We start from the raw sequence: 23,414 nt of genomic DNA, 5'->3' as shown, positions 1-23,414 counted from the left end.
TTTTGCATGTAAAACTCACATTTCTAACATTTATTATTAGGATTTAGGAGTAATGTGATATAGGCTTGGATCCCTATACGCAATAGTATATCAACAATTAGATTTCATATGAAGCCTGTCTTAAATGGTACATAATGTCTGATCTATATGGACATTGTTCTATTATTACTTTATTAGACCCGTACAGAGTTTTTTGGTGGCATATTTATATACACTTGAATAGATCTGCCACCAGCTATGTTCGAATATATAGTGATGGATGGAATACAATGTAATGGGTTGAGATGACATGAAATGAAATAAATTACCGTACAACTTTTGGATATTAATCTTATCCTGATATGTTTAAATAGTTAGTTAGTTTCTATTGCTGGGGAAGGTACATTGTGGTAAGAATTATAACTTCAATGTTGCTCTATTGTTCTTGAAAATGGTTCCTTTACTCCCTGGTACTAGAAAGTATGGGAGAAATAATAAAAATAATATGGACCTTAAAATAATAATAAAAAATGTACTGTTAATTTTTGTGTGGGTATTATATGTTAGAATGGAAGTAAAGTATTGGTGAGCACATTATCCTTAACTTAAACATAAGACATTGTTTTAGTTAAGAGGTTAAAATGTTTTCTCATATTAGAAAATAATTTATATTCTTCGATTCACTTATTATTTGAAATGCGTCTTATTTTTTCTTTTTATAATATTTTAAAATGAAAATTTAGTAAAAGAAATAAGACATATGTCAATAAATAAGTTGATTTAAGAAGATGTATTATTTCTTGATATGAGGAGATATTTTCTCCCCCTCGTTAAACATAGTGGGAAGAAACTTCAATTTTTTAGTTAAAAAATTTCAATTATTCATTGTAAGAGTAAGTTTAAAAAACTTATTTCATAATATAACATTCAATTAATGAGTAGATAATTTTTCCTAGAATTGGTGATTAATATTTGTAATAATTTTTTTTAAAGCTTACTATTTTATAAAATTATTTAGTTTTCTCCAAGAACAATAATACAACCACAACCGCACTTGTCTCTCACTACTTTGCAATATTTTTCATACTTTATTAATTTTTCTTACAAAACAAATCAAAATTATGATCAATCAATCGTTTAACCCGTGGCCCAAAACTTAAGTTGGAGTGTGTTAACTGGCCCTGCCAACTTTTTCATGGCTAGCTAACTTCCAACTCACTTTGACAACTATAAGTAGATTGAAAAAGTTTGGAATAGTGATGTGATCAGACAAAGATCCAACGACTCTTATAATCTATATGGACAAGCAATGTGCTTCCGAAACATCAAATGAATACAAACATCTCCATCCAAAAATGAAGGTTATAGAGTCCTGTTTCTTCGTCATTCCCTTCTGTCACTACTTTCCCATCGATAATTTAACACCCATCATGCTAATTGCCACATTAGTGTGATGAAGTCCCTCACAAATTATTTGGAATATTAACTTTGCCACTAGTTATCACCTTGGTAAGATTAGCAATTCAATGTGGAGGAAAAGAGGATCCTATGTCAAGCATCCTTTAATTACAAACAAGGTTTGAATTTGTGGTCACAATCACTTATTCAATTATATAATGTTTACCTTAACCACACGTAAAATTAGAATTGAGCACAAACGTCCCACCAGTCTTATAGTCACATATTCATCATGTTGTATATGTGTTTATTCAATTGTGTACTTTAAACATATCTAATTAGCTTAAAGTATCATTGTTTCTTTATTTTTGTATCATATATACATGATTAACAAAATACATTTCTATATATAAATATCAATTAAATTAGATACTCATAATAATAAGTAATATTGAGAAGAATTTATCTAAAAGTGTATGCATTATATTTAATTCGGACTAGGTCGGGTTCGAGTTTAATGGTTAGCTCGGTCAATATTTGAGGTCAGGTTAACTTCATATCTAGAGTCGAGTGTCAAAAATTTATCCGACCAACACTTAGCATCGGATAAGGGATAAGTCTTATCCTAATTCATGCTCACCCCTAGATAAAATGAGATAGTTGTGATTATGTATAATTGTTCTAACTTTAGAACATTGATTATGAATATAATGATTAGTAGCATTCATTTGAGCATATTAGGAAAAGGAAGAAAACAAACAAAATATGACAATTAATAAAGACATATATATTACTGTAACAGGATAAAGAAAATCCCATAGTCATGATTACTTTTAATTGTCAAATGAAATTCCCCCTAATCCCTCCTTTGAAAAAGTAAGGATAATGGTCTAAAGCACATGATTATACCTTTAATGTACATGGACTTGGACACCCCACTAATGCACTAAGTGAGGCCCCATCCCCAATTCAACAAAGTCTTTTTCTTTCAGTTTCTCTTCATTTGAAGCCTCCAACACATTCAAATTTTTTTCTCATTTTTTCAGAGGTGGGGTTCCCTGTCGGATGGGGTAGTTGTGTATTGTACCAATAGACATAAATAGATACTTCAATAGGGTAATTTGGTAGTTTCATAATTAAAGTCCTTGTCTTTGCTTTGGTTTGTTCTATATGTTTTAACCATTTCATAACCAAACATGCTACCATCAAAAGTTGATGTCTTTGCTTTGGATCTTCCATAATTGTTGTACTCCTCTTTCTCCCATAGTTTTGACCAAGGGTAGTGTTGAACGGTTAAGAAATCTTATTAACTAGCTTGATTATTATCAGATCCTCCTAGTAAATCATCCAACAATTTATTCTACCACAAAAAAGTAACATATAAGTCAATCATTAATAAATAAAATATCACTTTATAACACATGTCAATTTATTATAGGTATAAAAATTTAATAAGAGAATATATCATTTTACAGTTAGAGATATTCTTTTATAAATATAACATTACAAAACAAAGTTTAAGGTTATATAAGAGACACTTGCATTTTAAAAAGAGGAAGAGCAAATTGTTTTAAAAATATAATTAGAGTAATATTACAAAACCTAACAGAGTTGGCAGACCATATCATTATATAAAAATGTAAGATATCTTCTCACTTTTTTTGAGTAAAGAATTAATCATTTTTGGATTCATAGTTGTTCCTCCGAATAAGTAACGCTATCAGGAATTGAACATTTGACTTTTAATTATCTTGAGAATCTAATTGTGTCTTACACAACTAGACCAATACAATTTTGTTTCTATTAAGAGATGAAGTTTTATTAGATGATGCTAATAAAACCCAAACTTAATTTGATTTTTATGTCCATTTATTTCTGATTGTCAGTTGGGTATCTTTTTGAAAGAAAAAGAAACTAGAGGATAAGAAAACAGACCTATAATCGTCAATTAAAATAAGTAGCACCAAAGCTTTAAGAAATTGGTGCAAATCTTTATTCTTATTTGATGAGAACGTTTAAATCTATTTCAGAATTTAATAGATGTGCTTGAGTGATGTTGTTTTTACACCGTCCCACAATATGATAAATAATATGTGCACAATATAAAAAATATTTAAACCTATTAAAGGTAAATAAACATCTATTTAACGTTTCATTATAACCTCTATTGAGTTTTTTCTTCATTGTAAAAAATAGAGTAGACTAATTCTTATCCTTCGAATTTTCCATGTACCAATTTAACCTCTAAAAGTAATTCTAAATTGATCCTTGAGAATATTAAACATGGATCATAACAACTTTCCATAGGAACTAAAATTTTCAAAAAGTTGTCATAAATTTTGTATTCACATTTAAAAATTTTAAGAACTAATTTGAAAATGTATATTTTTAGAACCAAAATGCATAGGAAAAAATATTCGGATGACTAAAATGTATTTTTAATTCGAGAAATATAACAAAATTTATTATCTAATGGTATTTTATGTCATAGTCTTCATACTACAACTATTTAGTGCTAAATTGTTCTAGCTAGTTTTAAATGATTTTGAAAATCATAAGAAAGTATGTAATAATTAATTCCACGGGAATTTATAGTTATTTAGTTAAACAATCTAAATAATAAAAAATAATCATCAATCACAACATTACAGGTGTCCTTATTGTGGTTTTCATCATTGACTTTGTGAATATTCAACTTGAGAATTAAAATATAGTTACTTGAAACTAATATACTACTACAGATTTTCTAAATTTGTACATTGAATAACCGAAAAGAAAAATAAAACCCGTGTGAACAATGACGTATGAGTTCTTCAATTGTTAGGAGTTGAATTAAAAATAATAAAATAGTTAAATAAAATAGTCAACAAGGGTGAGAGAGATGGAGAACATAGAAAAAGAAGATAGATAACCAATAATTGACAAAATAGTCAAAGGGTGGAGAAAATAAGCAAGATAATTTAAAAGACTCTCTTGAGTTTCGATGTTGAAAATAAATGTATAATAAAATTGAGATTACCAAGGTTGTTATGTATATTATCCTTAAATATATACAGGTAAAAGCAGAACTGCAACCACCATTTTATTGGTGTGAAAGTTGCTTAAATTGTACAAGTGGAAGTAGAGTCCTAACTCCTAACGACTCATCATCGTCAAATACATTACCTTGAGTTTATGAAGACAGTTCTGAGATTTAAAGAATGAGAACATGTTGAAAAAGAGTTTAATATTTATTAATTGTTATTTTACTATAAAGATTTATATATAATTACTATACTATTTATTATTAATTTGTAATTGTAATATTTATTTATTGGGTAAAGATTTATATATAGATACTATATAAATATGTCATTTATTTGGATTATTTTTTTAAGATGGAATCATGATTAAATATGAATGATATATGATAATTATTGTATATATATTTTTCTCTTCATTTGTATTACTTATATTTAAAATAATTAAATATATATTGTCATTATAAAAATCTCTTATCATGTAGACTACAATTTTTTTCTTAAAAAAACTACATGATATTGAACCACCGTGTAACTTTTTTCCTCACTCATTTAATATGAAAAAGAACAACACTTTATTCTTGAATGATACAATTGCTAATCCATTAGTCAATTTGTTCCTTCAAATCCAATAAAATAGAAAGTAAAAATCTGTGATGTCTTAAGTGCTCTTTTTCTTTTATCAGTTTAGCTTCTAGGGTATTGCGCATTGGCCATTGAGGAATATGGAATCCAAGATTAAGAAAATGGAGAAATTAAAGGAGCTTGCTTACAAATTAAACTAGTGTTGTGTTTGGTGTTGACTGAACAATTTAATAAGGTTAGAATATCTAAAAGTAAAACTTGTCCTTTTTTAAGTTTTTTTTTTTTTACTTTCATTGGTAAATTTCAGCAATTACTAATTAACACAACAATACAAATGTTATTAGTTAATCTAGGTTAAAAGTGATATAGGTTTCCAATGGTCTAGTTGTGAATTGATTTTTGGAGGGTAAAAAAATAAAACGAAAACTTAAGTATTATAAAATACACTTGTAAGATGATTCTAAAGTCTTTGTCATTTTTATTTTCCAAAAATCAACTTATAAACAAACATGTAAAGTTAATTAGTTAAGTGGGTTAGCCTGGTTGGCTATAATCTGACCCATCTTGGTTCACAAGTAAACAGATCAAGACTTATAAAATAACAAATTTGTTCTATCCCATGGGTTAGCCTGCGAGTTGGTGTGCTAATCTGCATATCTACTTAAAAATATGAAAATTTATGAAAAGAAATTATGTAAAGCTATAATCTTATCAGTTTTCTTTGCAAACTCTGATGGTTATAATTTTATTTTGAAAAAAATGTTCAACTGCTTCTTAGAAAAGTAAATAAAATCTACAATAGAAAGATGATGAAAGGAGAGAAATAGTTATCTTCTCCCTGATAGGAATCACACACTTCTTCGACTTGTCAATATTCCTCAAGATATTTTAATAAAATTAATGCTAAATCTCAATAATATTTTGAGAAAATCCCAATAAAGGATAAGCTGAAGGAGTCCTATTCCATATATAATACCTCAAAGACTAAACAAATTAAATATAAAGGACCCACATGAACTTAAGAGGATCATGTATTCTCTTTGGTACATTAACCTTGATTCCCTTTACACTGGGAGTATGTAGAATCAATGTTGATTCTACTTCTTCTCTTGTCTTAGATCATTGATACTACGAATAAGTTAGCGGTCTAGTGAAATAAAGTTTTGTTATATTTCCATAAAAAATAAAATGTTAAGATTTTGATTACTGTGACTTATTGAAGGCAACCACAAACCTAAAATGAATTATTTCTTTACCTAAAATATGTAAAAAGATATCATTGTTACTACAAAATAAATATCCTCGACCCTCATTGTGGCACAAGTAAATGCATAACCCCATGAACAAGCTCTGCCACGACAACTATGACAAAGACCTCCAACAAGGAAGCATGTAACATTCTTTGGATCATGACATCGAAGTTCATAGTATATGCAGATATAGTCTCCTTCCAAAGAACATAAAAAGGATGGAATACCTACCTTGCTTATTATTTTTGTTCATTGTTATAATAATTATTTATATTAGAGACTTGGTTCATCACAACATATCATGCATCTAATTGCTATTTCTATTTATCAGAAATCAATATCATATATACGCATGCTCCCATGTATTCTTGAATTCACATACTTCTCTTTCAATGGCTAGCATGTGGTAGGAATGATAGACCTTATTGTATTAGAACTTAACTACATGAAGAGAGTTTAACCTAAAAGATTAATTTATAAGGTAGAAAAGTCTCATGATTTAAGTAACACATTAAGTTTGTTATTTTACCTAATATAAGTCTCTTAAAATATTGGCAAGTTAATTAATGAATGTTTTAGCCTAACTTCACATTTTCTGTGATTTACGAGTATTCTATATTCATTATATGTATATTTATAGAATGATGTTTTGTGACAGCTCATGTATTTGCCGTCAACTTATGTAGATGGAAATAAAATAGAAATCACCATAACGTGGATGGATAAGGAATTAAGACATTATAAGTCACGACTTAATCACTTACTTGTACTTATTGTTTATTAATAATTATGGTTAGAAACGTCATAAACAAAGTGAAACAAACCTACCCTTGATTGAAAACTAGGGAGGGCATGTTTTACTTTAAAAATTGTCAATTCATCGTGAATTTGAACCTCTTGCAAAGTTGACCAAACCAAAGTGTCAGTTATTGATGCCATACAATGAAATATGTTTTTTGTTTTTCTTTGAAATTGACAGAGAAAAATATAAATTATGTAATAGGCCTCCAACTAGATAACATTGTTTTTATTATCTTCTTTTGTCTCATCCATAAATGATAAACAGAAGATAAAAAGATTACTGATATGGCTCAAGAAACAAAACCCTCAGAGCACAAGATACTGACACAAAAGAAGTTGGCCAATTTTATAGTATAGCAATTGAGCTTCTAAAAGCATCTTGCATCAATGATTCTGTTTTTAATTTTCTATCTTTTTATTTGTCGGGGTTACATGAATATATTCTCTCTATACTGTAGTGTGATGTATTTGAATGAATTTGAAACTTAAAACAATAACTAGCTTTGGACTAGAGGACCAGCTTTTAGAATTACCCTGTTGAATTAGTCTTACTAAGAAAAGGGAGAAATTTAAAATGATGCAAGAAAACTTCTAATTGTTGCAAAAGTGGTTTATTTGAGATATTGGTAAAGGCATTATTACATATACTTTAGAATCTACATACCATTAGTTTAAAGTTTTTTTTTCACTATTAGTATATTATTCATCATTAATTTGTATTACTTGTATTTAAGAGTTAATAATAATTAAATAATTAACATGTGAATAACTGATGATTATTGACAATATAAAAAACACTTACACTATTAAACAGATGATGATTTTTGAGTTGGACTTTGTGGTTTTGCACAGTTGGACAGAAAACAGCTTTTACAAGGCATCTAATTATTTGACTTTGAACCATAACTTGCAGCCAGCAAAGAAGGAAAAGCCACTTGTGGGTTCCACTCCAACATAAGCAAGTGGAAGTTTGGGAACCTCAATTCTAAAATAATATAATTGGGTGGTAAAATTTGGTGAAACAATTTTTATTTTACTTTGTCAACATTGAAGAAAATGATTATTATATCTAACAATTTGGTTTTTGTGATAGTCAAATGTCCTTGCTCCTGTTTGTTAAAGATGGTTTTTTTTAAGTAGGAAAGAGAAAGAGGCTTATTCTGAAATCTCTGTCCTTTTTTTGCTCTCTATAATCTTTATTTATTTCTCTACACTTTTTTCATTTTCAATTGAAGAAGAAATCGTACAGTGATGAAGATATTCATTCAATACACCGTATGTTTTGGCTTTACTCATGTGAGAGAAGCTTTTCTTTAATTATGTACCAGTGAAGAGAGAGAGAGAGAGAGGGAGAGGGAGAGAGAGAGAGATTTTCATCTATGAGGACGCTATTCATGTGTTTCACGATCCAAATTAATTTCTCTGCTAAACCCATTTCTCTAAACTCGTTTCTTTTTTGGGGGTAATTTTGGAGTTACATGTGTGAGCTTGCTTTGAAAATTTTGGGATCTAGATTCTAGGGTTTGAGACTTTTGACCTTATCTCTCTTCCCTGGGTTTCTTTCCCACTGTTATCTCCTTCTTTCCTTTTCAATCCCATTCTGGGTTCTCCAAAAAATCCTTTTTTGTTGGGTTTCACCTGAAATACTGAACCACTCCTTTGTTCTGTTTTTCCCTCTCTAAAAGGAGGTTTTGCATTTGTAAAATTCCAATTTTTTGTATGATTTGGATCCCTTGAAGAATTCAAAGCTGTGGTCTTTCCACGATCGGTTTTCAGATTCCTTCTCTTGTACCTTATTCGGTTTTTGGGGTGTTTAGGGTTTGAAGCTCAATTTGATATACTCATACATGGGATAAACCCTCTTCTTTGTGTTGTTGTTGTTGTTGCTAAGGTTTTTTATTCTCATCTGAGATTGCTTTGTTCAAAAGAGAGTTAAAAGGGAATCATGCATCTTTCACTATGGAAGCCCATTTCTCACTGTGCTTCTTTGATCATGGACAAGAAGAACAGGAGAAAAGATGAATCCACCATTGATGATAAGAGAAACCCATCAGTTCTGAGGAAGCTGCAAGAGAATAAGCTCAGGGAAGCTCTAGAAGAAGCTTCTGAAGATGGGTCACTGTTGAAATCTCAGGACATGGAACCTGACCCGGTTGGCAATCAGGACGAGTCCCTAGGGAGATCCCGGTCACTGGCCAGGCTTAATGCCCAGCGTGAGTTCCTTCGAGCCACTGCTCTTGCTGCAGAGCGCACGTTCGAATCCGAGGATGCAATTCCAAGCCTCGAAGAAGCTTTCTCAAAGTTCCTCACAATGTACCCTAAGTACCAGTCATCTGATAAAGTGGATCAGTTGAGGTCAGATGAGTATTCACATTTGTTGTCCCCTAAGGTATGCCTTGATTACTGTGGATTTGGACTCTTCTCATTTGTCCAGACCATTCACTATTGGGAGTCTTGTACCTTTAGCTTGTCTGAGATAACTGCCAATTTGAGTAATCATGCACTTTATGGTGCTGCCGAGGCAGGGACTGTTGAGCATGATGTAAAGTGTAGAATTATGGATTATCTGAATATCCCTGAGAATGAGTATGGCCTTGTTTTTACTGTTAGTAGAGGATCAGCTTTTAAATTGCTAGCAGAGTCATACCCTTTTCACACCAACAAGAAATTGCTGACCATGTTCGACCACGAGAGCCAGTCTGTGGCTTGGATGGCACAGAGAGCTCGTGAGAAAGGAGCGAAGGCATACAGTGCATGGTTTAAATGGCCAACCCTTAAACTCTGCTCCACCGATTTGAGGAAACAAATTTCGAGCAAGAAGAGGAGGAAGAAGGATTCTGCAGTTGGTCTTTTTGTGTTCCCGGTTCAGTCTAGAGTAACCGGGGCTAAGTATTCATACCAGTGGATGGCGCTAGCACAGCAGAATAACTGGCATGTCTTGCTTGATGCTGGTTCATTGGGCCCCAAGGACATGGATTCACTTGGCTTGTCCCTATTCAGGCCAGATTTTATAATTACATCATTTTACAGGGTATTTGGTTATGATCCCACTGGTTTTGGGTGTCTCCTGATCAAGAAATCGGTTATGGCAAGCCTCCAAAATCAGTCCGGGAGTACTGGTACTGGAATGGTGAAGCTTACCCCGGAATTTCCATTGTATTTGAGCGATTCCGGGGATGGTTTAGATAAATTGGTTGGGATTGAAGATGATGAAGATACTGGTGATGGCGATAAGACTTCTGAGACTCGTCAACCATCACAGTTGCCTGCCTTTTCTGGTGCATACACATCCGCTCAGGTTAGAGATGTATTTGAGACTGAAATGGATCAAGACAGTTCTGAAAGAGATGGAACTAGTACCATATTTGAGGAGACTGAGAGTGTTTCTGTGGGTGAGGTGATGAAGAGCCCTGTGTTCAGCGAGGATGAGTCATCAGACAACTCTTTTTGGATTGATTTGGGTCAGAGTCCATTGGGGTCTGACAATGCAAGTCAATCGAATAAACAGAAGATAGCTTCTCCCCTACCTTCCTTCTGGTTCAATGGGAGGAAGAACCAGAGGCGACATTCTCCAAAACCAACTTCTAAGATTTATGGCAGTCCAATGTATAATGAAAGGCAGGTAAAGACAAGTCCTCATGATGACCACCATGTGCTGTCATTTGATGCTGCTGTCCTATCAGTGTCGCAGGAACTAGACCATGTCAAAGAGGTCCCTGAAGAAGAACATGATGCCGAAGTTGATCAATATTCAAGAAATGGTAATGGACTAGGTCATGTTTATCTCAATGAGATCCAGGAGGAACCTGGAGCCAGTGAAGCAGTTAATGCTGGATCTGTTGCTTGGAAAGGGACTCGGCTCAACAATTCAACTTTTATTGATCAGCATCCCTGCTTAGACAATGGCTCTACTTCTGAAATATGTTCTGAGGTTAAAGAGAGCGCCATAAGAAGAGAAACTGAAGGTGACTTTAGGTTGTTGGGTAGAAGGGAAGGGAATCGTGGTGGTGATGGTAGGTTTTTCGGTTTGGAGGAGAATGAAACAATTAGCAAGGGAAGAAGAGTGTCATTTAGCATGGAAGATAATCATAAAGAATACCTGAGACATACCATGGAGGCAGGAGACGTATCTGTGACTAGCTTGGATGAAGATGAGGTTACAAGTGATGGAGAATATGATGATGGCCAGAATTGGAGTAGGAGGGAACCGGAGATAACATGCCGGCATCTTGATCATGTTAATATGCTTGGTCTCAACAAGACTTCACTTAGACTTCGATATTTGATAAATTGGCTTGTTACCTCTTTATTGCAACTGAAGTTATCGGTTTCTAATGGAGATAACAAAGTAAACCTTGTCTACATCTATGGTCCAAAAATTAAATATGAGAGAGGTGCGGCTGTGGCATTCAATGTAAGGGACAGAAACCGAGGGCTAATCAATCCAGAGATTGTTCAAAAGCTTGCTGAAAAAGAAGGAATCTCTCTCGGCATTGGTTTCCTTAGTCATATACGGATTCTTGATAACTCAAAACAGCATCGAGGAGCTATCAATCTTGAAGATACTACCCTTTGCAGGCCAATGGAGAATGGTCAGCATGATGGAAAAGGTGGCTTTGTGAGGCTAGAAGTTGTCACTGCTTCGCTGAGCTTTCTGACTAATTTTGAGGATGTGTATAAATTGTGGGCTTTTGTGGCGAAGTTTCTTAACCCTGCATTTATCAGAGAAGATGCTCTTCCTACTGTTCAAGAAGGTTCTGAGACGTAAGTTCAAAGACAAAACGGTCACCTGTAACTTCATTCAATTTGGAAACTGCACAAGAAAGATTATTTATGAGAAACCTAAATGTGAAGCTGCTAGAAGACTTTGTATGCTGCCAAATTGACAGATACTTGTTATCTCTCTACTTTGGAGCTTACAAGGCAAGTGGGTGAACTTGTTAATTCTGTTTTTTTGTTGCTTACCTTTTTAATTTTTGTCTATGAGCTTCTTGTAGAGTTGGCTTTATATAGATTTGTTACATATTGGAAGCTATGGTGTACTTGAAGTAGATTGCATGGATAGAACTTCTATTGATAAAATCACTTTGTTTCTGTGGCGTATGAAAGGATTTCCATCATTTGTAAAATGTTTGTTCATGTTCTAGTGTACAAAACTTGCTATACAAAATGTAACTCACTTCCTTTCAGAAGATTGAAATTGTGCAGGGTTAAAATTAGAAGAAATTAAGAGAATAGGTATGAACAAAACATTGCCACTAATTGTATTAAAAGAAGTATAGTGAAACACGTTGGAAGACGAAACCGTCTCTGCATTCATATCAATAATCAATATTTTCACGAAGATAATTGCTACAAAAATGGCTTCAAAACCGTGAAGCAGAATGCAGATGGAGAGAAGTGGTCAAATTGTGTGGTATTGGAAGAAAAATCATTACAAAATGCTAGTTCCTTGTTCCTTGAACTGCTATAAGTGAAACATTGCATGGCTCATCAGAGCTTGTACCATTCTTTCACACCAATCCTCGAATTCATATACTAAAGGCAATTAAGGTCTGATCGGATATGGTAACAAAACCAGCAATTCTGTCTCAATTCAGTTGGCTATTTGAGCACAGTACCATTTAGGTAGATCATCCATGCCCTCCAAAAGCTAAAAGCTTACAAGGCTACAACCACTGAAATCTCAATATTATAGAAATCTCTCCGTGATTATATTAGGCTATCTCATCATAAAGGCTGAAATCTCTGCACTGGGATATAAGTGCTTTCCTTCTTGCAATAACTTCTTTAATGGAGTTGCACTATATTAGAATAGCAAGTGAATTTGCAGTAACCTGCTAATTTTGCCTTGTATGAACTTATCAAAAAAAAAAATTCAACCACTCTAATTCTGAATTGTATCCAAAAAATTAAGTGAATGGATAACATTCAGAAACATTATATGCGCCTTTATATTCCATCCACCAAAAACAGACCTGGATAGAATCTTCAGCTTGATTTATCACAAGACAATGGCATATTTATTTTAGCATATATTGCCACTCAAATTTTTGTTAGCAGTGATGTATAAATTCAAACATCAAGATTTTACTTTACCATGAGGAAAACAATTGAATTTGTACATTACAACTTGACCTGTGCAGCATGCATTGACTGACACACCAGCATGCCCTTACGCACTGAAACCTTATCTACGCGTGTCTATAGTATCTTACAACTCGATAGCTTGGACAAGAAATGTTGCTAGTTTCCCTAGTTAGCAATATATGTACACAGACAGAATTCAAGTCATACACAAGTATGTGAAACAACTCTTGTCTGAATTAGCAATCAATGAGAGAATGAACTCCCCTCAGTGCTATACATAGAGTATTGACTTAAGCTAAAGTTTGGTCTCTCTTCGTTCCACTTCAAAATTTCCTTGGCATATTTAAGTGCTGGATCAACACTACCAGGCTCCAACCCCTTGACCAGGGACACAAACAGCTTTCGCCCAGTAAGAGATGAGTAAAGCCTCTTAAACTTAACTGCTATGTAATGGGAAGCCAGCTGACCAAGGGAGGGGTTATTATTAATGCTATTGCTGTTGCTGCTAGGGCGAGAGCGGCTAATTGTTGGATGAAAATCAGAGAACCAGTCACACTTAGTCAAAGGAACTTCTTCCACTTTCTCCTCAAACTGATCAAATTTGTTTAATATCAGCATGAAGTCCATTTCCTCAAAAGCTGGATGAGTGACAATGGTTTCAAAAAACATCCTGCTCAATATCATCTTGTTTGCAAGACAACCATTTCCGTCGACAGAAAACTGATCATAGTCACTCAAGGAAACACAGAAGATGACCATTCCAACATCCTCAAACATCTCTAGCCACTTGCAATTTTCTCCTGGCCACCTTGCCTGCACTCTAATTAGTTGATATCTGTAAACGCCCAAAATAAAAAAACATCAGAATCACTCTCAATAGCAGTTGTAATTTATAACAGCAATTCGACCAATCAGGGACAAAGTATATTTCTGATATATAATTAAAAAAATTGGTGAGATAAGCGCAAATATTTCAGCCTACCTAACCAAAGAATCATGTAGATCAGCAGTGTCAACATTTTCCTCAGAAGCAGATTGGGGAAATGAAAACTCCACACAAGCCAGACCATTGGATGAAGTAACTCCCTCGGCGTAGAGGATATCTAAATCTGAGGGTTCATAATCAGTCCTCAATATCTTAACAGCCTATAGAAAGAAGTGTTCATGTTATAAACATTGTCCGTGAAAAGCACAAGATTGTCAAAGCAGTAATCCAACATCATTTTCAAGAGAAAGCCAATAAAAATGGAAAGTTAAAGAAAATAAAGAAGCACACTGGTTCGAACATTTGCAAAATCATCACTCCCAGAAACTGAGGAAAGGTCCCTTTATAACCACAAGAATGACCGGTGCGATCTATTCGCATTAGCACCGACTAAAACACCTTGTACAACAATTAAATTTATCCCTCCATCTGTTATTTCTTTGTTTTTGCCAAAGAAATTAATTGATAACAGACAAAATCCCTTCTTATAGTGAAGAGCGGTTATTCTGTTAAGATATGAGCTACCCAGATTTTAATATATAATGCACTTCGGAAGATTCTTAGCACAAATTACCAGCCTGAAGCAATCAGTTACTTCTGGCCAATCTGCCTTATTTAGTTGCTCCCTTTCATGCTTTATTTCACAATAAAATAAAATAGCCTTAGACGAGATTTATTTAACTGCTTATTCGCCATATATAATTGATAACACTCGACATGTTCTTCCACATGGCAGTAACAAATATGTAAAAATGTCATATGCCATTATAAATTGACAAGTGCACACATGGAAGTTAAAATGTTGATAAAAATAAAAACTGATCTTACCCGCTCTAAAAAATAACTGGCAACACTAGGCAGCATTTCTAATTCACTTTTTCTTTCATATGTGGCCTTCATGGCTGTGTCATTCCACAACTCCTCAATTAATGGTGCATATTCACGAGTAGCGGCAGGAAAGATAGCATCAATTTTGCCCGACACCATAGTTTTTAGCAACCAATCAGAGAATGCTTTCAACCTTGGGCCAATGGAATATATTGTCTTATCATCAAGTTTCGAGCTGGTTCCTGTAGTAAACCATAATTGTACCAGTCAATCTTTTAGTACAAATGACTGAAATGAGTCAGCTAAATATCAAATAACTTCTTACTCAGCAATCACCATCCGATCAAGGCATAACTATCCAATAATATAAATAATTTATACAACACACATATAAATGCTCCATAATAAAAAAATAACTCCAAATTAAAGACAAACTCGTCATTAATAATCAGCAGTCACAGTATAGAGTGTAGCAATATAATCACCGTCAATCTAAGGCATAACTAACCAAGTAATGGAGGAAGATGATGCCAAAAATTTCATGGGCTTTGAAGTACACAGCAACCAGAAAAAGAAAAATAAAGCTTAATACAGAAGCAAAAGTAAAAGACAATGTGGGCTTCAAAGTACACAGTAAGACAGCAACAAAATAAAGAAGAAGGGAGTCCAAAAACAGAACAGAGCAGAGACCTGCGAAAAAGAAGAGGATTGCTGCAAAAAGGGGTAGTAAAGACCCCTTAGCACTGCACTGCACAGTTGCAGGAATACATAGGAGTCGCCAGAGTTTGGTACAAAAATGGTGGGTTGCCAGAATGTTGAGCTTCGGTTTCATGAGGACTGGGGGCTCAACTCGTCGAAGATGAGTATGTGACCATAAATGTGTTCTGCCAAAATGGAAGGCATGGAATGACTAGAATCTCCTAAAGAAAGTCAGAAATGACTTAAATGTCCACAAATGGGGAAGGGCTAAAAACAAGAAGAAAATGGGGATTTCGTCCTTGCATCAGATAACATCCATGAGAGATGCAATTAGCACTGATAGTGGTCACAATTTGCCTTTCCACAAAAATGTGGTGTGGCGAACTGGACATCACAGGGAGGCCACATGATAGCGGTGGTGATATACTGCACTATTGAGTATTGACTGCATTAGCTTGAGACATCTAGTATTCAATGACCATCATTTAGTTGAATATATATTGTCATCAACATCATAATGTACTTAATACTTTCATCTAGTTAAACATGAATGAAAGTACATCACTCACAATAGTAAGTCCTCTTCATAACATGGACACATTTTCTATACACCAATATTAAAACAAAATAATATTCTACATAAGTCATGTGGTCCAAAATAATGAAGAAATATACTAGTTATCAAAACAGGAGAAGACAACTTTACACATCATAATTTCTCTGCGAATAGTTCTATGATCTATACATACATGAATATAGTAAGTTTTTTTAACACAATCCACAATTGCCACTTGGCCTAAATAAGATAATATACAATCCTTTTATATTCAAAGCATTATTGATGAGTGGGATTTCATGTTGTTACTTCTATTTGAATGGAGAAGTCTTATAATGCTATTACTGAATGATAGAAGACTGTACAGAACTTTACATAGTATATAGATTATGGTTTTACTTGCCCAAACTAGAGCTAAGATAAAGGTAAAACATAATATGTCCTAATATATATACAACTTACAATAGTTAATAAATTTAAATGTGGACAGTTACAACACTTTTGAATGGAAGGAGGCAATAAAAACAGAATATGAACATAATGACGCCTTAAATAAAATGTAAGTGTGCTGCAAACCATTTAGCATTTGGACTGTCAACCAGATGATGTACATTTGATGCATACTACCATATAAAAATAGCTTGCCTGCTGAATCAAACCTCAATGAAATAAAAATATTACACAGAGGAGTGTAATGGAGGGAGAATATGCACTTCTACCTGTAATATCAAGTTCAGAAGAATGTCTTGTCTTTAAATCCCCTAAAATTTCATCTTCAAATCGCTCACGACCCTCAAGGAGTATGCCAATATAGGCATAAACATTGCTCTGAATGGTCAACTTTATATTTTCTTGCTCTTCTTCTGAGAAGGGGACACTTTTGTAAAGAATCTTGGCCTGCCATACATATTTACAATTCTATGAATACATTAACTTTTGCAAGCAATTGTATAGATATTGTTTTCTTTGGAGAGGAGGGGGTGGTCAAAATTTTATTTCAACCACGCCTCAAGTACCCATAATATGCAATCCCATACTATGTCCAACTACAAAGTCCGTTGTCATTTACCACCAACTTGCGTTGCTATACCAGGGAATAGTATATGAGACAAAAGGCAGTGACATAGTTGTGCATCCAGTTAACATCTAAAAGCTACAGCAAACTTTGCAGGACTGACACTATTGATTTGCACAATATACTATGAGTCACTAGGTTGATGCTCTTGTTTAGACTTTAGGCTACTCCCAGAAGCTACTCTCCTATCATTTTTATAAGTGAACTAACAGACACAAATATTGACTAATTCAATGTTCCTAAACAAAAGAAAGTACTGAACATGACTTGATTCGCAGATAATTATGAATAACTAAAAATAACCTGCTTGAAGATAGTGCTCGTTCCAGATCCACTGCAACCCACTAAGAGAAGCTTTTGAACTATTCCATGCTCAAGGTAGTCAGGAACTGTTCTGTTAACCAGATTGGAGTGTTGTTCTCCACAAGAATTTGAAGATTTAGAAGGTACTGGCAGGGACAGAAAAGCGCATACAAGCTTCGTTCCAGGCTAACAAGTGAAATAATAAAGTAAGAAACAAATAAATTACGATGGAATAAAATAAGTAAAAGATGCCATCCAAAAAAGGTTACCTTTCCCCAGATATACCCTCTTGTATTCTTCTGTCCCTCTTCTTGGTATGAACCATCCTCATTGACCCAAAAATGTGGGTTTCCAGCACACTGAACTCCTGCCAGCTGCACAAACAAAACATGATCCTTTCAACAACTTATTTTATAGCTCATAAAAATTGGTTGGTTAGAGAGAGCATTTTAAGAATGTTTTTGCATATATCGGATTTTTAACCTGCAACATCCGAAGCTCTACTTTTGTTATTTCCCGACCATTAATGTAAACCTCAGTGTTTCCATTGCTAGCATCCAGTTTGATGGGCCCTCCAGCATTCAAATGAGCACTGATAATACTAGAAGGCTTCTGTCCTTCCTGTGAAATAACAAACCAATCAGCATTCGTGGTAATTAAAACTTGAGTGTTATGCTGAAGTACCCTAAGGAATCAAGAAAAGGTAAGTTTCTATTGGGAAATTAAACACACAACTTCTCAATATAGTAAGTAGGCGTCTTCCCAATGAAAACCTAAACTCTTTAATTTCTTAACAGGCACAAGTTAGCACTTTCCAAAACTAAAAACATCAAACACCACAAGAATTACCAATGCATGGAGGAAAAAAATACCTTCCCCCAAAGACCAGAAACTTTATCATACCAATAGTTTCCTGGACATAGCTTCTTTGGCGGGTTTGGACAGTTCTGTAATATATGCAGCTCCTCATAACAAAGTGACTTCCCATTAACATAAATGTATTCAGGCGGAAGCTGATTCACTTCACAAAACCTCTCCTCCTTCATTATCTGTCGAACCTCCAAATCATTAAGCAACCGCTTGAGCATCCTAGAGCACTTCCCTAAGTTCTGTCTTTTCGACTCATCGATCGAGAATCCAATGCAAGTAACACATTTCCTACCTTCTGGCATGGACCCCATTGCTCTAAGCACACAACTACTACAATACTTTGCATCACAAACCAAACAAACCTCCTTCTCCGTAAACCTATTCCCCTTGAAACACCGATAGCAAGACCCTTTCTTTCCCTTTGTAAGCGGTTCTCTTTTAACCGGTTTAATGACATTCTCCTCCTCAACATCCACATCAAAATCCTCATTCGAAGCATCGCCATCATCAACGGAACCATCCACATCCAAAGTCACAACAGAGAACCGTTTAGCATCAAAACCCGGTTCATTACCAGAATCCTCCTCATGCTTCGAAGAAGAAACACGAGTAGATGGATACTCTAAACTCAACACAGACTCAGTGGAACCCCAATCTTGGTGATTATTCAATTCATTGAAATCCAAGCTCTCCTTACCACTAGTTGAAAACCTAAACGCATCAGAACTTCTCTCTAAACTATCGGAAAACTCAACGTTACTCGACTCATGGAGAACGGTGGTGGAAGTGTTAGCGGCATCAGAGAACTCACCGGATGCGTAATTGGTGTTAGAGAAATCATCACTGAACTCTCCAGAAACGTCACAGTCGCAAACGTTGTTAGCGATGACGGAGGTGGGAGAAACCGTGGTTGTTTCAGAACCTAATTGAATCTCTTTAGAAACCCTAGGTAAGTCCTTGGAAGGTGGTGGTAGAATGAGTGGTTGAACAACCGGCAAAGAGAAAGGAAGAATGTTATTTGAAACAACAGAGGCCACCGGAATGTTATCGACGGTTATCGGAACTGCTTTGGGGAGATCGAAGGTGACCGGAGGACCGTCGTACTCAGCGGCGAAAGAGTAGTGATGAGGTGCGGTAGGTAACATGGTAAGAAAGGTGTAGGAGTAATAGGAAAGAGGGATAGGAATAAAGAGAAAAACATGAAAGGAAAATGGAGTGGGTGGAAGTGGAGGTGGCGTAGTGGGAGAGAATAGGGAAGTGAAAGTGAAAGTGAAAGGAAAGAAAAAGAAGGGGAAATGATGGAATCTTTCACTTTTCGTGTGTTGCTAAGGCCATGTGGGGTACTTTCTCAACTTGGCATCCAATACAATACATGAGCTTTTGTTTTCGTGTGTGCTACCTGCTAGTCAAAGAATGGGACCACTCTCATGCTACTTCTGTTCAATGCTCCAACGTATTTACATTATTCATCATGCATTGTTTTATTCTGTCAATCATTCATATTGTTGTTTATATATCACTATATTCATATGTTACACTATTATTCAAATTAAGACATAGATGTATACTAGAGTTTGAAACCATCCAATAATTTCTCCATATGTATAATGAGAATATATATTAAGATTCTTAAAAAAGCAAATTGGTATTAGTACTTGATGGTTACTTGGACATGCCATAAAAATAATAATATTGTAATAAACAAAAATTACTTTTATAATTTACTATAGTGTGAATAGACCCCATTCGACCTATATTTTTATTTTATACAATTAATTATTTAATTTTTTATTTAATGTATTTTAAATTATAATTTTTATTGGATATACTTTGAATTATTTTGTGTTATTAGAATGCCTGATTGAAAATGAGATGAGTAGTTTCAACTTGCCATTGTTTATGATCGTATGATTTTTTTGTAGAAATTAAAAAATATTAAATATAAAATAAGAAAGTTGAAATTAAAAATATAGTAGTTACACCATAATAGTAGTGTAAAAATATAATTTTAAGGTGATTAGGTAGAAATTAAATACTTAAGTTTATTGGGTAGTGGTATATTTATTAGTTGAGAAATAGTATTATTTATTTTCAACAAAATTTATTTTTCAATTACGAGTGAGTAAATAAGAAATAACTTATTAATATACCCAATTTCTGGATCTCCTATGATAAGCTTCCACCATATTATCACAATCTGACTCCTATGTTAGCGTAGTTGACAAAACCTTGCTGCAAATATATTATACATGCAAATAAATACGTACGAATTATATAAACAGATCACACCTAAAGTTCTAGTATATATGTATTTTACCAACCTTTCTTCCTATCGTTATCAAAATAAAAAATAGTGAAAAGAGAAAAAGAACTTCATCATAGTAATTCATAACCTGCCTCCAGTTCCAAATTAACAGGAACAATTGTTTGAAATCATTAGATCTTTTTGTGCACAAATAATAATAACTAATCAATCTATATACTTACACCAGCACTTTGAACACCATAAGTAAGTAGCATGCAACAATTTTGACTAGTAAAGATGCTTTTTATTAATAAAGAGAAGTGTCATATAATAACAGACAAAATTCAACATGTAATAATATTTTTATCCTTTTCTTTATCTTGAAAACACAATTTTACCATTAGATATATAAGAAAAACAATCATTTGTGTATTAAGTATGATTGTTCCATTTTGACACACTTAGCACCTTGAGGATCCTAGTTCCTTATGTTGTGTGTATATATTTTCCCATGTAAAACCCAAACAGAGAATGTGATGAACACATACACGATACACCATACATATCCTAGTATCTTCTTGACCCCATTTTTCTTAAAGATGCAACTTTAGGCAATTCTCTTGTGTAACTATCAAGACTAAGACGCGGTGCTTGGTGGTTGTTATGGCCAGTGAGTGCATTTTCTGACACCTTCCACACCTTCACACTTTTATCCAAACTCCCACTATACAAAATCCACCTTCTCTCATTACACATTGCATCACAATCCTTCTCTACAGCAAGACACTTAACTGGTCCAGTGTGTCCACTCAAAACACTAACACAAGTGTGTTCATTATTCAACGTTGATCTCTTCCACACACATATACCCATATCAGCTGAACCACTAAATACCAAGTTCCCTGCAGTGGTTAAACACAAAACTGCAAGCTTATGCCCTCTCAAAACGCCACAGTGTTCAAGATTTGTCTCCCTTATCCAAAAATTTATGAACCCATCAGAGGAACCACAATATAAAAAAGTACCTTCCTCATTTATCACTAATGATGTTACGGCGCACTCTTGTTTTAACAATGTTTGTGAGAGCAAATGTTTTGTCCTCTTACCTTGAACCTCACGACGCCATATCTTAACGGTGCCGTCGGCGGATCCGGTGAATACCAACCCGTCAAACCCTACCACGAGAGCGTTAACGGCGTCATCGTGAGCTGTCACCGATTCTAAACACTTGAAATTTGATGCTTTCCAAACTTTGAAGGTTTTATCCCATGAAGCGGAGTATATAAGAGAATGATCTTCCGTTAAGCCAAGGCATGAGATTGCGTCATAGTGCTTGATCCACAAAACTTGACGGTGACGTTTCACTTCTATGTAATTGCTTGGTTTCATCGAACATTTTATGAAGTTTTTTAGTGTTGGCAATGTAGCTACTCGCTTGTGTAGTGTCTCATTCTTTGTGGACACTTTCCAAACCCTAATTCTTCCATCTTGGTGACCTGTTATGATTTTGTCTCCAGCGATCACGATCGCTTTAACCAAACCACTATTGGACTTGAACCCCGCAAACTCTTTTTGATTCTTCCATACTCTAATGTTCTTGCTATCAGAACCAGTGTATAACAAGTCTTTGGTCGTAGCCAGAGAGTAAATATGGCCCTCTTCGCGGACTAGTGACCCCACAAGAGGTTCGTCGTTGAATATCGAACTTTCTTCGTTCATGTGAGAAGACCATGGAGACTTGGATACTGGAGAAAGATCTGAGTCGTATGGAGAATTATCTACAACCATTTGAGGATCCAACGGGCTATTTTTTCGAGGATTGTTATCAGAATTGTAACCATCAAAATCATCTTTCTCCTTCTTTAACTTTCCGAATCTTTGTCCATTAGTGCTGCTTTCCTCTGCGAATATGCGCCCTTTTCTTGAAGAGCCTGTCATTGTTATTCCTTCCTTGCTATAATGCAAAGTAATGAAGATATGTTGAAGGTGGACGAATTAATCAGATTAGAGGCAAATATATGAATTGAAGGTAGTGTTTGTTGGGAGGACAAATAAATTAAAGATGGGCACGATGTTTAGGGAGAAACGAATGATAAATGCGAAATCGCCAAAACATTGTTTTTCAATATGTTGTTGTCATTCTAAACTTGCAAACATCGTTGGATCAGGTATGTTTGGTTTGGCATTTACATTCCCAAGTTGCTTTTTTAGTCCTTGAAACCATGTCCAGGTAGAGTTAGCTATGTCTCATTGTGTTATATATGTCATGCATGTCCATGTTTATAGGAAGACATATTACATATACTAAAATCATATTTTCAACTCTGTCATATCCAATCAAATTTTAACATATATTAATTTCATTTTGTTTTCCATTACTCTAGATATGATTTTGATGAGAGGGGTGGATATGAAATAGGAAATGTCATAAGATTAGATATTGAACTAGTAAATGAGATGATTTGGCTTTTCTTGTTGCCTATAAAAACGACATTTGATTTACTCAATAAATCTAACATTAGTGTTTTTCTTTCTTATAAAAAAAAGCTCGTGTTTTTTCTCTGTTCTTCTCAACTCTCAAAACATGTAAACACGTCTACAATATTAACATTTTGAGACAATACATAACCATAGTTCACTAATACAGTAGAAGCTGGTTATAAATTTAACAACTTCATTCTTTATAAGAGAAATAATTCCCTCGTAACTTATTAAAGTTGATTAGCGTTG

The 23,414-nt window shown here is 34.2% G+C and overlaps 3 protein-coding genes across 3 annotated transcripts; 1 reads left to right on the top strand and 2 right to left on the bottom strand.

Moving 5' to 3' along the window:
• Positions 8,151-12,179, top strand: LOC109330997. The gene has a single exon (XM_019565274.1). The coding sequence runs from the start codon at positions 8,979-8,981 to the stop codon at positions 11,799-11,801; it is 2,823 nt and encodes a 940-aa protein (XP_019420819.1). The 5' UTR covers positions 8,151-8,978; the 3' UTR covers positions 11,802-12,179.
• On the bottom strand, positions 13,102-19,766 carry LOC109330998 (extra-large guanine nucleotide-binding protein 1-like). The gene is made up of 8 exons (XM_019565275.1): positions 18,442-19,766; positions 18,053-18,190; positions 17,839-17,943; positions 17,570-17,755; positions 16,911-17,088; positions 14,937-15,178; positions 14,106-14,269; positions 13,102-13,958 (listed from the first exon to the last, which is right to left on the bottom strand). Exons 1-8 carry the CDS (start codon positions 19,582-19,584, stop codon positions 13,367-13,369), a joined length of 2,748 nt encoding a protein of 915 aa, XP_019420820.1. The 5' UTR covers positions 19,585-19,766; the 3' UTR covers positions 13,102-13,366.
• LOC109331001 (myosin heavy chain kinase B-like) lies at positions 21,252-22,917 on the bottom strand. Its single transcript, XM_019565280.1, has one exon. It carries the CDS (start codon positions 22,620-22,622, stop codon positions 21,252-21,254), a length of 1,371 nt encoding a protein of 456 aa, XP_019420825.1. The 5' UTR covers positions 22,623-22,917.

The sequence above is a fragment of the Lupinus angustifolius genome, chromosome LG17 (genome assembly GCF_001865875.1).
Source record: "Lupinus angustifolius cultivar Tanjil chromosome LG17, LupAngTanjil_v1.0, whole genome shotgun sequence".
NCBI classification, from domain to species: Eukaryota; Viridiplantae; Streptophyta; class Magnoliopsida; order Fabales; family Fabaceae; genus Lupinus; species Lupinus angustifolius.
This window is presented reverse-complemented; position numbering and strand designations above follow the sequence as displayed.

Excerpts from the sequence above, each read along its gene's own strand:
- LOC109330998 (XM_019565275.1), bottom strand. The coding sequence starts at position 19,584 with ATGTTACCTACCGCACCTCATCACTACTCTTTCGCCGCTGAGTACGAC. Across the intron at positions 17,756-17,838 it reads GAGGGTATATCTGGGGAAAG|CCTGGAACGAAGCTTGTATG; the intron begins GTAACCTTTTTT and ends TTCACTTGTTAG. Across the intron at positions 17,089-17,569 it reads CGAGCACTATCTTCAAGCAG|GCCAAGATTCTTTACAAAAG; the intron begins GTTATTTTTAGT and ends TATGTATGGCAG.
- LOC109330997 (XM_019565274.1), top strand. The coding sequence starts at position 8,979 with ATGCATCTTTCACTATGGAAGCCCATTTCTCACTGTGCTTCTTTGATC.
- LOC109331001 (XM_019565280.1), bottom strand. The coding sequence starts at position 22,622 with ATGACAGGCTCTTCAAGAAAAGGGCGCATATTCGCAGAGGAAAGCAGC.